This window comes from Anthonomus grandis, chromosome 11, assembly GCF_022605725.1.
Source record: "Anthonomus grandis grandis chromosome 11, icAntGran1.3, whole genome shotgun sequence".
NCBI classification, from domain to species: Eukaryota; Metazoa; Arthropoda; class Insecta; order Coleoptera; family Curculionidae; genus Anthonomus; species Anthonomus grandis.
In genome coordinates this window covers 24093764-24110143 of record NC_065556.1, presented here as the reverse complement: position 1 = coordinate 24110143, position 16380 = coordinate 24093764, and the positions used below count along the sequence as shown (strand labels likewise).

At 38.4% G+C, this 16380-nt stretch overlaps 1 protein-coding gene across 3 annotated transcripts in view; it reads left to right on the top strand.

Moving 5' to 3' along the window:
* The window catches only part of LOC126742219 (uncharacterized), a 256857-nt gene that overhangs the window by 151774 nt on the left and 88703 nt on the right, over positions 1-16380 (top strand). For all 3 annotated transcript variants that reach the window (XM_050448830.1, XM_050448829.1, XM_050448827.1), the window contains exons 15-22: positions 55-3060; positions 3119-3272; positions 3331-4940; positions 5020-5863; positions 5922-6097; positions 6418-7341; positions 7395-7532; positions 10081-10863. In XM_050448830.1, coding sequence (XP_050304787.1) covers positions 55-3060; positions 3119-3272; positions 3331-4940; positions 5020-5863; positions 5922-6097; positions 6418-7341; positions 7395-7532; positions 10081-10863 — 7635 coding nt within the window. The remainder of the gene's footprint in view (positions 1-54; positions 3061-3118; positions 3273-3330; positions 4941-5019; positions 5864-5921; positions 6098-6417; positions 7342-7394; positions 7533-10080; positions 10864-16380) is intronic.

Here is a 16380-nt window from a genome sequence, read left to right as displayed (position 1 = left end):
TATGTCACTTGCTCATCTCACATGATTTTGTTCTAACCAGTTTATATGTTTCAGCAAAATCTGGTGCGATATGCGACCCAACTTGCGGTACAAACGCGCATTGCGAATACGGCTTTCTGTCCAATCAATGTGTTTGCAACTCAGGCCTCACTGGTAACCCATACGAATCCTGTCGTACCACCAAAACACAAGAAAAAGAACGATGCTCACCATCAGCTTGTGGCACCAATGCCGACTGCCAGGAAACATTCAACGGAATCGAATGCTCTTGCAAACACGGCTTTGGCGGCAACGCTTTCATCGAATGCAAAGATATCGATGAGTGCAAAAATGACGTTTGTGGAGAAAACGCCGTGTGTATCAACACCGTTGGCAGCTATGATTGTAGATGCAAGGAAGGTTTCGCTGGTAATCCTTTTGTCATATGCTCCCAAGTACAAGGAGGCATTTGCAACAAACCAGAAAATTGCCAATGCAGTCAAACTCTACTGTGCCCCCCAGGGTATTCCTGCAAAAGAGGTCAGTGCAAGAACGTATGTGACTCAGTACGTTGTGGTCCCAAAGCCACCTGTGACAATGGCAAATGCGTTTGCCTACCTGGCCATACTGGAAATCCAAACACTGGCTGTACTCTTCAAGGCCAATGCGCAAGCGATAATGATTGTAACAACGAGGAAATCTGTTTCCAATTGGGTAAGGGTGTAAGAAAATGCGTTGATGCTTGCAGCAAGGCTCAATGCGGCCCCAACGCAGTATGCGTTGCCTCAAAGCACAGAACTTCATGCTTGTGTAATCGTGGATTCAAAGGAAATGCTGGAGACCTCGTCAGTGGCTGTCAAATTGAGGAACGTACCAGTCCCAAAGAGTGTTTGGAAGATAGTGACTGTAAATTCGGAACCATTTGCGGAATTGATAGTAAAGGATTCCAGAAGTGTATTAACCCGTGTGAAACGGTGGCGTGCGGATCTTTTGAAACATGCAAGCTTGACGTCGCTGGCCATCCGACATGCGCTTGCAAAGATGAATATTTGTGGAATCCAGTTACATCGCTATGCGAACAACCATCAGTGCCAGAGTGTAAACATGACACAGACTGTGAGCCTATAGAGTCCTGCCTTCCTGATGCTTTAGGAATACTTAAATGTGTATCCATTTGCGCTCAGTTCACTTGTCCCAATAATTCAGCTTGTGTAGCAGAATCCCATGATGCCCACTGCAAATGCTATGATGGCTATAGCGGAAATCCTAACGATAGAAACGGATGTCAACTAATAAAGCAAGATGAATGCACTTCAGATGCGCACTGCTCCGAGCAAAACACTTGCAAGCAAAACATCAAAGAAAACAGATTTACTTGTATACCTGCATGTGACTTGCTCAACTGCGGACCTAATGCAATATGTGTTGTAAACAACCATGTACCAAAATGTCAATGTCCACCAGGATCATTCATTGGTGACCCCAATGATCCCTTAACGGGTTGCCAATCGGTGCCGTGCGTTTACAACATCGATTGTCCAAGTCATCAGCTTTGCAATCGAATGACTCACACTTGCTTCGATGTATGTGATGAGGAATCATGTGGAACTAATGCAGTATGCATCGGAGAAGATCACAAAGCAACATGCCAGTGCCCACCAGGGTATACCGCCAATCCATTAGCGGAAGTTGAATGTGTCCTGGTAGACTCTTGCAAATCGAATCCCTGTCATAACACTGCTGAATGCCACCCTACCCAAAGAGGATATAAATGTGTTTGCCCAGAAGGAACAACTGGAGACGCTTTGGTATCTGGCTGTAGACCAAAAGGAAACTGTCTTAATAGCGACAAGGATTGTCCATCAGACCAAATTTGCTTGCAAGGCAATTGTACCAATCCCTGCAGTGTGAAATCCTGCGGACCGAATGCAGTATGCAAAGTAGTTGAACGCAAAGCTTCATGTACTTGCCTCACTGGATATAAGTCTTCAGAAACTATCCAAGGAGGGTGTCTAAGATTGCTCACTACGTGTAACTCGGACCTCGATTGTGAAAATGAAATCTGTCACAAAGGAGAATGCCGACCTGTATGCAGAAATAATGACGATTGCTCGCAAGGTGAAAGCTGTTTGAACAAAAAATGCGTTACAAAATGTAGTGACCATAGTCAGTGTGATAGCAACCAGGCTTGCATCGAAGGAATGTGCATAATAGGTTGTAGAAGTGATAAGAATTGCCCAAGCAGTGAAGCTTGTATCAACAACAAATGCGTTAATCCATGCGAATCAAAAGATTCTTGTGGACCAAATGCCATATGTTCCCGTAAAGAGCACCAAACAATTTGCTCATGTCCAAAAGGCTTTGAGGGCAATCCAACGCCTCAGCAAGGCTGTATAAGAATTCCTGCCCTCTGCGATGAAAAACATCGCTGCCCAGTAAACCACACATGTTTTAATGAACAGTGCACCTTTGAATGTAAAGGAAACAATGACTGTGCCATCGGAGAACGATGCACTAATAAAGGTTGCTTAAAAGTATGTTTTGGAGACGGCAACTGCTTGACAGGAGAAATATGCAGGGAGGAAGTGTGCCAGCCTGGATGCTCTGCTGATAGCGACTGTAAAAACTCACAAGTATGCCTTAAGGGAACATGTAGATGTGGTGCAGGTTTCACAATGAGTCCAAAAGGATGCATTGATATAGATGAGTGTGCTAGCCATCCTTGTCATCATAGCGCTATTTGCAAAAACGACCATGGCTCTTATAAATGTATTTGTCCAGAAGGCATGATTGGAGATCCATATACCAGTACTGGATGTTCTGGTCCAGGCCAGTGCAGGTCAGATAAAAACTGTCCAGACAACTTAATATGCAAACGAAATAGATGCCAAGATCCATGCGATAGATGTGGAGTAAATGCTCTATGTGCAGTTGCTAATCATCAACTGGCATGCGCTTGTCCACCTGGACATCTAGGAAATCCTTTCGATAAGACGCTGGGGTGCTTTAAGGTCGAATGTATTGAAAACGATGATTGCTCTGACGATAAGTTTTGCAATGCTCATTCGAATAAATGCTTAGGTATGTTGAATCGTTATATAATTAATGCTCAAATTTTTAATCGTAATCTTATTTTAAGATCCCTGCGACTTTGTGGATTGCGGCAAAGGCTCGTGTCTCTCAGAAAAGCATGATGCTGTATGCATTTGTTCAGATGGTTATCGTCTATCTGAAGATAAGTGCGTTAACATTAATGAATGTGCGGAAAGTCGCCCTTGCCATCCAAGCGCACAGTAAGTTTTGAATTATTCATAGTTTTTAATCATATTAATAAATTAAATATTCTTTTAGATGTATCGATAGTGAAGGTAGCTTTTCGTGCATATGCGGAGAAAACCTTGTAGGAGATCCAATAACTACCGGCTGCAGAAATCCAGGAGACTGTCTAAAAGACTCGGACTGTCCATCTTCCGCATATTGTGACAACGAAACGTGCAGAAACCCATGCGAGGCACCAAATTCTTGTGGAAAAAACGCTCTGTGCCTCCCAGTTGCCCATAAAACAACCTGCAAATGTCCAGAAAAGACTAGAGAAGACGCTGAACAGAACTGCATACCAATCGAGTGTTCTAGCAATAATGATTGTGCTGGCAATCAAATTTGTGTCGATTCGATTTGTAACGATCCATGCTCGTTGGCTAACGTTTGCGGCCAGAACGCTGACTGCCTTGCAACAAATCATCAAGCAGTATGCACTTGTCAAGCCGGTACTACTGGAGATCCCCATTTGGGTTGCATAGCCGTAAGGTATTGCGCAAATGATAAACAATGCCCTCAAGGTCTCAACTGTTACAATGGCATCTGCACATCACTCTGCGGATCCTCAAGAGATTGCATTAAAGATCAACTTTGCATTCAGGGATACTGCCAACCTACATGCAAGACTAACTCCAGTTGCCCAGAGTTTCAGTTCTGCCAAGATAACATTTGTCAACAAGAAGTGCGCTGTAGAGCCAACCATGACTGTGGTGCTACGGAACGCTGTATTTCCAATACTGTAGGCCAGCCGGAATGTGTTGATGCATGTGAAGGAGTCTTATGTGGACGAAATGCTGAATGCCAGTCCAAGAAACACGGTGCCCAGTGCGTCTGCAAGTCAGGCTTCAAAGGAAACCCAAATAATGAAAAGACTGGGTGTCAAAAGGTTGAATGTGAGGAAAATAAAGATTGTTCCACCGATAAGCTATGCGACCAAAATATGTGCAAGATTGCTTGTCTAGTACACAACCCCTGTGGAAAGAATACTTTATGTTCTGCAGAGGAGCACAAGCAAGTCTGCTATTGCCAACCAGGTTACACTGGCGATCCTCACTTAGGCTGTACCCTGATAGACTTTTGTTTGGACGAACCTTGTGGACCTAAAGCCCTTTGCAGCAACTCGCACGGCTCATTTAAGTGCCAATGTCCAACCGGGCTCATTGGAGATCCCTATAATGAGGGATGCAGGCCGGCAGTTGAATGTACCAAAGACTCTGAGTGTCCGGCAGTCGCTTTTTGTGACCAAGCAACAAATAAATGTAAAACTATTTGCGACAGTACACAATGTGGACCGAACTCTGAATGTATAGCGGTTGACCATCGAGGCCATTGCACTTGTAGGAACGGCTACGAAGGAAATGCTCAAGACTTGGTGAACGGCTGTAGACCCAAGCTGGTGAACTGTAAAACCACTCATGATTGCCCAGCCAATACTTATTGCTACGGAAATGTTTGTAATCCCCCTTGTAAAGGGCACGAAGAATGTGGGACAGATGAACAGTGCTTAGAAGGACATTGCTTAAACCCGTGCGTACTACCCAAGGCATGTGGTGTTAATGCTCACTGTGAAGTATCAGACCATCAGAAGGTGTGCAGCTGTCCAGAAAGGTTTACAGGTCATCATGATGTAGAATGCATTAGATGTAAGTTTAAGATAGAATGTGTTAGATGTTGTTTTAACTTGCCAGTGAAATATTTATACAAATTATAATTTTCTTTCAGTGCCAACATCATGTTCTTCAGACCTGGACTGTGGGACCAACTCAACTTGCAAAGAGCATATTTGCATGCCCCAATGCAAATCCGACCTCGACTGCGCCTTCAATGAAAAATGCCTTAAAGGAGACTGCATGCTGACTTGCCGCGTAGACAACGACTGCTTCCTCGGCCATATTTGCCTAAGAAACAAATGCATATTCGGCTGTCATGGGGACGACGATTGTGGAAGTAGTGAATCTTGCATCAATAACAAATGCATCAATCCTTGTCTTGAAAACACTTGCGGACCTAACGCACAGTGCTCAGTCTCCAATCACCGGGCGACATGTTCTTGTGGCGAGGGATTGGTGCCGAACCCTACAGCCAATGTGGCTTGCGTCCGAACACCAGCGGAACCTTGTGGGCAAAATAGTGACTGTTCTACCAACTACATCTGTAAAGACTCATTCTGCAGAAGCATCTGCTTGGCGGATAGTAACTGCTTCAATAACGAACGATGTGAAAGCGGTGTCTGCAAACCGATCTGCCGCAAGGACGACGACTGTAGAAGCGGCGAGATATGCGAAGGCATTAAATGTACTATTGGCTGTAGGGCGAGCTCAGGATGTCCCGAGAATCAGTCTTGCGTAAATAACAAATGTGTGGATCCCTGTTCCTCGCCTACTGCTTGTGGTACTAACGCCAAATGTACTATGACCGATCACAAGAAAACTTGCGAATGTCCTCAACAGTTGGAGGGCAATGCGTTTGAAACGTGTAAGAGACTAATGAAAGCGTGTGGTCAATCTGAAGATTGCAACTCGGATGAGTCTTGTTTGGAAGGATTTTGTGAAGCTAACTGCAAAACGTAAGTAAAGTTAACTGGCTGTAAAGGATCTCTTAACTAGCAATCTCAAAACTTACAGAGATCAAAACTGCCTTGAGGATGAAAGGTGTATCAGAGGCACTTGCCAGAGCATCTGTAATTCGGATAGTTTTTGCGCTGCACATCAAATTTGCGAAAACCGAATGTGTATTGTGGGCTGTCGAAATGATTCTGTTTGCTCTGAGGGTCATGCTTGCATCAACAGCAAATGCCAAGGTAAGGATCTTTTGGTCGGTTTGATTTAGTAAATTTTGAAACAGACCTATTGATTATGACCAAGACCGATAAAACACAGTCCGGAGGGCTTCTAGTGATTATTGATTAATACTGATTCTTTGGCTTAAATATTTCTTTAGAGCAAAATATTCCGAAGATTTTTAGTTAAAAGTTGCGACTGTTTTGTATATTTAATTCTACTTATTGACCTCTAGCAGGTTCTTCAACATACCTATTTCTTTCTCACAATTAAGAGGAGTTCTAACGGAATTTTCGGTCTAATATCGATATTCAAATAATTATCTTTTATTTATCTGCAGATCCTTGTATCAGCTCCGCAACCTGTGGATCTTGCGCCGAATGCCACGTCAAAAACCACCTTGCTCACTGCAGTTGTCCCTCAAACTTCCTTGGGGATCCTCTTATATCTTGCACGCAGCCAGTAGCCAAATGCAACGATCATTGCGAATGTGATTCGGCTGGCTACTGTATTAAGAAATGTCAAGAATCCACCGATTGCGCGTGCGGAGAAACTTGCGTGAGTGGCCAGTGCAGAAATAAATGTACTGCGCAAATCGGCTGCGCACAGGGACAAATTTGTACAAACGGAGCGTGTATCCCTGGCTGCAGAACTGATGGCGATTGTGCTAGTTCAGAGGCGTGCAAGAAGGGTAAATGTGTTAATGAATGCAAACAGCCCTTTGCTTGTGGCAAGAATGCATTATGCAGAGTTTCTGAGCATAGAAAGATCTGTTTGTGTCCAGATGGGTATCAAGGAGACCCAATTGCCTTATGTTCACCATACCAGTGTAAATCAGACGATCAATGTGAACCAAATAAAAAATGTGGCTCGGACGGTGTATGTATTAATTCATGCCTCGAAAAGGGAGCCTGCGGTGTTAACGCCCAATGCAAAATAATTGATCGAAAAGCATTTTGCTCATGTCCACCTGGTTATGTCGGTAATGCTCAAGTAGAATGCAAGCCGGAAAGTAGCCAAGCGTGCCTAAAGAACCCTTGCGGTCACAATTCCAAATGTAAAGACCTTCCCGATGAAAGTTTCGAATGTTCATGTGCCCCTGGATGTGTGGGTGACGCCTACAGAGGATGCGATTGTGACGAGCAAATCGTCAAACTCTGCAAGAACACTTTGTGTGGAGTTGGAGCAATTTGCAAAGTAATTAGCGGAAAACCGCAATGTGTTTGCCCTTCAAACAAGCAAGCTGGAGATCCTACCATTGAATGTAAGTAGACTAAAGTGAGATTGAATGTAATTTATCAAATATGACTTTCTTAGGTTCCCAAGATAGAAGTGCATTGGATTGTAGAACAGAAGGTTGTGGAACAAATGCGGAATGTATAAGGGAACAAGCGTTCTTCGTTTGTCGTTGCAAGCCCGGATTCTCCGGGCAACCAGACCAAGAGTGCCGTAAGGGTAAGATAGTGTCAAATGCTCGTACAATCATTTGTTATTGTTTTCGTTATATATATATTCTTTATGCGCTTGTTGTTTATGGATTAATGTGTATACAGTACAAAACAGGCTTATATTATTGTATTTTTGTTGGCATCCGGCGATTTGCTAAGGAAACTGCCTTAAAAAAGATAATTTGTGTTTAAGGGCCTTAATGACTGGGATATTATTTTTTAATTTTACAGCCCATTCAAAAAACGTTGTCACTAACTTAAGAGCATTTGCATGGGGATTTTGAAGCTCAAATAGTAATTCAAGGATACGCCTCTTACAGGCAGCAGAATTAAAATGAGCAAAAATTTAATTGCGGTCCTGTCGTACCGCTTTCTCAATTCTCCGCTTTGCGCACCTTTACGAGAGTCCACATATGTGCGTAATAAGGCGACAGGATCGTACTTAAAATTACAAAGGGTCATTTCACTTCAAATAAGAAAAGGTATTTTTGCAAAAATATTATTTTATACGCAAATTTAACTTCAAAGTCACCATAAATACTCCATTACTAATCACAATAATTATATCTTAACTTGATAGTCTCTCCTTAGCAAATTCGTATATGAAATGTACAAAACACTTTAAAGTTTTAAAAATGCCAATTCTAGCTTGCAGTGTAATCCGAAAGTAAGTCTTTAAAGGTTAAGGTCTCAGAAATTTAAAATATCTACGCGATGTATATACTTATTTTGATTAAAAAATGTCATGTGGAATGTACACTTCAGGGTTCCAATCTGCCTGTCAAAACACACTTATACCACCAATGTCATAAATGATACTTTCTCACATTCCACAATGTAATAAGGTACTTTCTTTAGACGATTTTGTTACATATTTATTTATTTTTTACTTAGGAGGGTTTTTTACGATTAAGCCCATCAAGGCGAAATCGTGAAACTCCTTCCCTGTGTTAAAATGACATTCCCATCAATGGCGTGCGGCTGCGCGCAGGACCGGTATGCTTGCACCAAGTCTGATTTATACTAAACAGCATAAATCACGCTTAAGACGATATGTCAGATTGGGAACTATGAAAGGAGCATTCTCACATCGATTTACTCATGTAAATTTAGCATTTGATTAATCTATTCTTTCCTAAATGCTTGTAAATACTCGCACAGCTTGAGAGATGGCCTCTTTCATTTCTCTCATCTTCTGACTGTCCTGCTCCCACCCGCATGCTGCGTATGAATGTGTGTTTGTTTTTGTGTGTGATATTTTTTTTTGTTTCTTACTGTGTCTATGAGCTGTGTCTTTGTTAGCACTAGAGTGCCATGCAATCTTTACCTTTTTGTTTCTGTATACACGCATGGCAAACTGAGGTCTTGAGTGCGGAAATACATGTAATAACTTAATGTTTTAATAAGGGTTTATAAGAGGATCTTACAGGTTTTGCAACTTTTATCTACCGACGTGTAGCGTATTGTAGGGAGTCGTTAAAGAATTGTCGTTCTTTTTTTAACGTAACGGTCTGTCTATGATTTTTTATTGCATGTTAATGCATGGGTATTTCGGTTTTCAAGCAAGGAATTTACCAGGCGTGTATACGTTTTAATTGTAAAATTTTTACGTTAAAGAGTAAAACTTTGCCACACACAAGTTAAAATTATAACACCGTTAAAAATTTAAAGGGAGGGAGATTTTTAAGCGCTCAGTATATACACGTTTGTTCAAAATAATCATCCATTATTCTCAAACAGACTTAGATATATGACCAGAGGAGGAAAAAGTATACTCAGAGTCAAAGTCTCACAAATCAAGCGTCTATTAAAAGGTTACGCGTTTCGCCGCATTCGTGCATCATCAAACCTATCTAAATACAAACTAACTCACACTAACATAAATAAAAATATAAAATATAATATGTTTACAACATCCTGTACCGTTATTGACTAATATATGTCACTATGTCAACAACGGTACACGATGTTGTATACATATTATATTTTATATTTTAATTTATGTTAGTGTGAGTCAGTGTGTATTTTTTGTATTTAGATAGGTATGATGATGCTCTAATGCGGCGAAACGCGTAACTTTTTAATAGACGTTTGATTTGTGAGACTTTGACTTTGAGTATACTTTCTCCCCCTTTGGTTATACACATTTGGCCAACTTGAGTCTTGGGTATGGAAACCAATGCTCTGGCAATAACAAATCTAAGTTAAAATCGGTAAAAGATTGGGGTTCTCTCTTTAACTTAAGGGTCTATCTATGAAGTTCTTTTGCACTGGTATTTCGGCACTCAAGAAAGAAATTAGCCAGTCGTGTATGCCAGGAGCTACGCTGGGTCACAGACTATGTACAAACCGATGCACTTGAGTTACCTAATGCGCATTCTCCCAACAAACTTAGAATGAAAAAGAATGCGCAGACGTAATGACCTTGTGCGGATTGGCTGCGCTTTTATTGGCGAAGGTTGTGGCACTCTATCATACAAATAAAGCTTATAGACACGTGCGAAAAATTCTTTCTTTAAACGAAGCTTTCTTTCTTTCCTGCGATGACCCTGTAGCAGCCGAATGTAACAATGATCTTGACTGCTCGGACCAAAAAGCTTGCCTCAACTTCCAATGTATAAACCCCTGTAGCCTTAGGGGCGCTTGCGGCGAGAACGCCCTCTGTAAAACGATCCAGCACCGTCCCAGGTGCTCGTGCCCCGATTGTTATATCGGTAGCGCAAACACCGCGTGTCATCCCGACCCCAATTGCTTGAAAACCCAACCGAGACCAGCGGGGCAGGCCGTTTGCTTCATTGATTCAGATTGTGAGAATAATTTGGCTTGTGACTTGAGAACTGGCAAATGCCACAACCCTTGCGAGACTCAGAACGTCAAGTGCAGGGATAATAAGAAGTGCGAGGTGCACAACCACAGAGCCACGTGCGTCTGCAAGAACGGATTCATGGTGAACGAGAGGGGAGAAATCTCGTGTGGTCCAGAAAAGGCCGAGTGTACTAGCAACGACCAATGTCCAAGCAATAAGGCTTGTATAAACAGACTGTGTCAGAATCCTTGTAAAGGTTCTCCGGCGCCCTGTCCCGCAGATAAGGGTTGTGACGTTCAAAATCATAAACCAGTTTGCATATGCTTGAAGAACTGCAGTCCATCCCTCTCGATCTGTTTAAGAGATAACGGCTGCCCCATTGATCAGGCCTGCAGGGCATTCAGATGCGAGAATCCCTGCGAAACGGCCAACTGTCCCGAAAATACCCCTTGTAGAGTCGAAGATCATAAACCGATATGCGAATATTGTCCCCCAGGATACAAGCAAGACCCCAAATACGGATGCACTAAAGGTAAACATACGGGGAACGTCGACAAATTGACCCCATTGCTTTCGGTTACTTGGCAGTTTTCTTTACATGCCTGTCATCAGCATACCACTCGATAATAGGAACATGCATCAGGACTGTGTCTCCCATTTTTATTTTCCATTATTTTTTCTCTTGGTTAGAGGGCCTGTGTTTTGTTTTCCTTTTTAACTTTCTTCTGCGAACTAAATTTCTTTTTTTTTTAGAGCTATACATATGTAAAACTGACTAAAATTTTAATTGCTATTTTATTAACTGTTTATATACAGGCTCTTATAAAGTCCAGTTCAGAGATCTATTAGAATCTTTGATGTGTCGCACTAAATAGTCCATGCGTCCATGTCGTATTTATTGTCGCATGATATACATGTTTAAATGGTAAAATTTTATCTAATTTATTTATGAAATCATTTTAAATATACGTAAAACCCCATGTTGTACACTATTTTTTATTTTTCTTTCGAAAATGTGTTAAAAGAAAATAATATTAAAAAAATTACCGCGGACTAAAATCCAAGCATTTTAAACACTTGCAGCACTCCCAGACTGTCACCTCTTTTTAGCTAGTCTATTAAACAAAGATAAAACACCTATGTTCTGGCGATTCCTACTTTAAGCTGTTAAGTGATTGTGTATCTCTCTCGATCCCACTGATTTTGAGGATTACGGGGCCGTATCCAGATAAATTTTTGGGCCGTTTTTGTATTACTTTCGTCGCGTTTTTAAAGAGATCTTTAAGGATGGGTCTATCGCCTTTAAAATAGTTGATTTAAAATTCAGGATGCAAAGTGTGTTTTTTTTATAAGTAAAACTTGTGTCTTTTACACACATAAGATATAGACAGCTAGACACTATTTAAAAAATGTACTTCCACTTTTCTGACTACAAAATTACTTTTTATCCAAAGATGTTGGTACTAAATATAGAGATGGGGGTTTTCATGAGTATAATATATCATAATATGTATTAATTTAAAAAAAAACAATAATAAAGGACATTGAATGTGCCAAAATCCCCGTTAATAATAACCACCAAATAAAAATAAATCTCAATACCCAAAAGAAGAAAATTATAAAATTTAAAGATAAACCAAAACATTTTACCATTTTGTATCAAAAAGTAAATCTTTAATGCCTTAATCCACAGAATAAATGGGCCTAAGTAATTCGTACCACCTATTCTCTCATCACTTGTTAGAAACATCCTACTGATGACGCTAAAAACTAAACTTATAAAATTAAAATTTTTGGTTAAACTGATTTTACGTACTTAAATCTTATAGTTAAATTAAAAATAGTCTTGCTATCAACTATCCTGAATTTCTCACCTAATAAAACTAAACCCAAAAATCCCGAATAATAAAGTTTTAAATACAAATAAACTTTAAGGCCGGACCTGTGCAACTTTTCACGCCGCTTGAGTGGCTGTGATTCAGGTCTAACAAAATAGTACGGGGGCGCATGTAGTCAAATTTTACGAATCAAATGAATAAATTCTTTAAAAAATGCTTAAAACATTTATTTATTTAAGCCTTAATCGGCTAATGTATCTCATAAGATACCGAATAATGCAATATGCAGTTATTGTTAAAATTGTTGTTGTTGTGTTTTTCGCAATATACAGTTAACGCTTACAAAAAGTAACTGTGATCTTTTATTGAGAAATAATTTTTTTTTTTTATTTTAATATTCAGGTACCTAAGTCTTTGGCAAACACAAATAATATTTATTTATTTTTATATTTATTCGTCTTGTTTTAGAGTGCGCTGATCTTATAATCTTATTATCTGCAAAGTCTTTTTTACATAGGGTTTAGTAAAAAGAGCTAAATTCTTTACAAAATTTAATTTATTTGAGTTTTTGATTAGTCTCAATAACCAAAGAATTATGTTACGTTATTATCACTTGAAGACTGCTACGTTTCTGATGCTGGGTCTTCATCAGATGAAGAAGCAGATAAGGCACAAGCATTTTAGATTTAAATTATAATCCTGAAATTCATCCATTTCATGTAATACCACTTTCTTACATGTCATAACTTCATGCAACAACGACATAACATTATCCATTATTGCTGCAAATATAAAAAAGAAAATCGAAAAAAAGAAGAAAGGATATCATTTCAAATGGGAAAAGCAAGACTTTAAGCATTTTCAAACGCTTATTGAGATTAAGTACGATTCTCCAGATGGTATACTTACACCTCTTCAATATTTTCAGAAATTCTGGAACGAGCTTATTATTCAGTATATTGTAGAGCAAATAAATATATACTCAACATTATCAACCGGTATATCAATAAACACGTCTCCAAATAAAATAAAAGTCTTTATAGTTATGGAACTTCTTATGGGAGTTAGGATGCCATCCTTTGAAGATTACTGGTCTATATCTCGGATATATAGTCTTATTTCTGATGTGAGACCATAGTCTTATTTCTGATGTGAGATTCATACATTTTTAAGACAAGGGATTGTCCTTTTAAGATAAGGCCTTTATTATATATAATTAGAGCTGTGTAAAAATCAAAGATGAGAACCTTTATTGGATTGACGAAATGATGATACCATATAAAGGGACCAAAGCTGGAAACTTTAGAAAATATATGCCAAGAAGGCCTAAAAAATAGAGCTTCAAGAAGTTTGTGAAAGCTGGGATATCTGGAATAGAAAACGGTTTTTTTAGATGTACTGCTTTTACTACTCTTCACAATACGAGTTATTCTGAAACCGAACCTAAACTTGGATTGGATGGTAAAATACCTGAGAGTTATGTATATTTTGATAACTAGTTTTTACTAACAAATTAATTTGGTATAAACAACTTCGGTACAGTGCGAACCAACCGATTATATGGGTGTACATTGAAACCGGATAAATATTTACTCAAGAAAGGTAGTAATGCAAATATTGCCATTGTAAAATGCATTGGGTTGACGCAAAGTGCGTTACCTTAGCTAGCTCTCATGTATCTATCATACACTCTTACTTTTCAAGTAAGACCATGCAGCAAAGAGGAGAAAAATAAAGTTAAAGTGAAATGTCCACAAATTATAAAACAATACAAAATGGGTGATGTAGACATGCTAATAATTCTTTATATCGCACCTTATAAGCCACGGCGTTGTTGGTTCTTGGGATATTCGGGCAACTTATTGACAGTTGTGTAAATATTGCTTGATTTTTACACAGAAGCTACAGTGAAGCCTTTGGATGTTTGAAATGTGACAATTTGAAAGAACTTCGAGTAAATTTGGCTTTATCGCTAGTAAAAGCCGACCAAAGGACGAAATTTCGAAAATCTGATTTTGCAAACGATCAGTCATCAAAAAAGATCAAAGTTTCAGTAACTGCAAGACCAACTGATGATCTCAGATATGACCAAATTGGATATTTTCCCACATTTACACGAAAAGGAAGATGTATAGGCTGTGTACCAATGATCAAATCACATTTTTTTCAAGAAAATAATTCGCACAATTGTTGAGCGGTCAAGGTATCATATAAATATATATTTTTTTCTATATCTATGAATAAAAAAATTAAAAAAAAAGATTTTTGGTAGTCTTTATATTGCAAATAAAGAAAAAATATGCCAAAATAATTTTTTTTATTAAAAATAAAACTCGCCCGATTGGAATGATTAAATATCGCTTAGAATATTACTTTATGACTCTTTCCACATAAAACTTTGCGATTTATACATGCATGTCATGTGGCAATACAAGCAACACCGGCACACGGACTATTCGCGGCACATCAAAGATTCTAATAGATCTCTGAACTGAACTATACTACACGTTAACCGTCATTAAAGCTCCATACCCCTAAAACTGAGCGCACGCAATATTCAATTCTGAATTGCAATTTGAAGTATACTAATGACAGCATTCATGACGATGAAGAACTGAGATTAATAGTAGCGAAGCTAGTGCTAGAAACCTATTGAGAATACTAAAGGAGTCTAATATCCAGTCAAAATCCTGGACGTTCCTTCAGACTATATTCAGCTATTTATTGTTTCATTTTCCTTCAACTAGTAGCAGTACCTTCTTCTTCTTCTTTTACTTCAAATTCTTGCTGCCTATTCTACTGTTCTTGGGTGCACCTATTATATTTCCCTGCTCAAGAATAGTAATTATTTTATTTTCCAATTCCAGGATTCAATGCACTTGAATTCATCATATCTCAGTCTATTTCTCATTTTCATTAGATTAAGATGCAGGATCTTCTTCTTCAAATAACTGACCAGTCACCTCTATTTTATTGATAAACTAAAGACGTTGCAATTCTTTGGTGGACATAATGTATTTCCATGCTCTCCACCTAGGAACGCGTCATATCTAGGCTTAAGAAAAAGAATAGTAATTATTTTATTTTCCAATTCCAGGATTCAAGATCTTAACTAGCCTCATTTATACAGGGTAGTTCAGTTTAAACATCAATAATTTTAATACGTGATAGAGAATTTAAAAAGAAATAGACTTTCATTATTAAATTTTGCTCAGAAATATTTAATAACAAAGATACAGGGTGCTTAAGTTAAGAATAATAAATTAATTATTTATTTATCATAACTTTTAAACTAACAGCTCAATTTTAATTAAATTTCGCATTCACGTTATTGTAGTGAATTATCAATTACTGATGAAGCCAATTTCTGAAAAAAAAATTTTACAAATCTAATTTTACGCCACTGGCAATTTTTTTAAAAATTGACATCATCAGTAATTGACAATTCACTACAATAACCTGCATGCGAAATTTAATTAAAATTAAACTGGCAGTATAAAAGTTATGATAAATAAACCAATAATTATTCTTAACTTTAAACCCTGTATCTTTGTCATTAAAGATTTCTGAGAAAAAATTTATAATGAAGGTCTATTTCTTTTTAAATTCTTTATCACATATTAACATTAATGACGTTTGAACTGGACCACCCTGTCCATCTCAGTCTATTTTAAATTTTTATTTGATAACTACGCAGAATTTTCTTCTTCAATTACTTGACCAGAATCACGTCAATTTAAATGAAAAACTAAAGTTACAAAAGATGTTTTCTTTTTTCCAATGTGGAGTTGATAAATTCCAGTCATAATTTTCCTCCCTGTATCGAACTCCAATGATTACCTTAATAAATTCGACCAAAAAAATTAATTTAAAATTTTAATTCAATCGTGGTCTCTGTCAGTGAATCCTCTCAGCACTTGTATTCAATACAAACGTAGTGTTCCTAATGAACAAAGATTAAAAAAAAACTCATTTGAAGTTATACCAACTGCTACTGATCCAATATTAGACAGAACTTTAGTTTTCTCAGTCTAATATAGACTGAATTGGTTAAATCCATTTCACATTATCCTAAGCACATTATCTTTCATAATTCTAGCCTGGCGTTTAACGTGTTAAGGTAGAAACTTAATAATATAAGACCTGTATTATAAGGAATCCCTTAAAGATTTTTTTCTATTAATAAAATCTAACCATAAAGAACAAAAGCT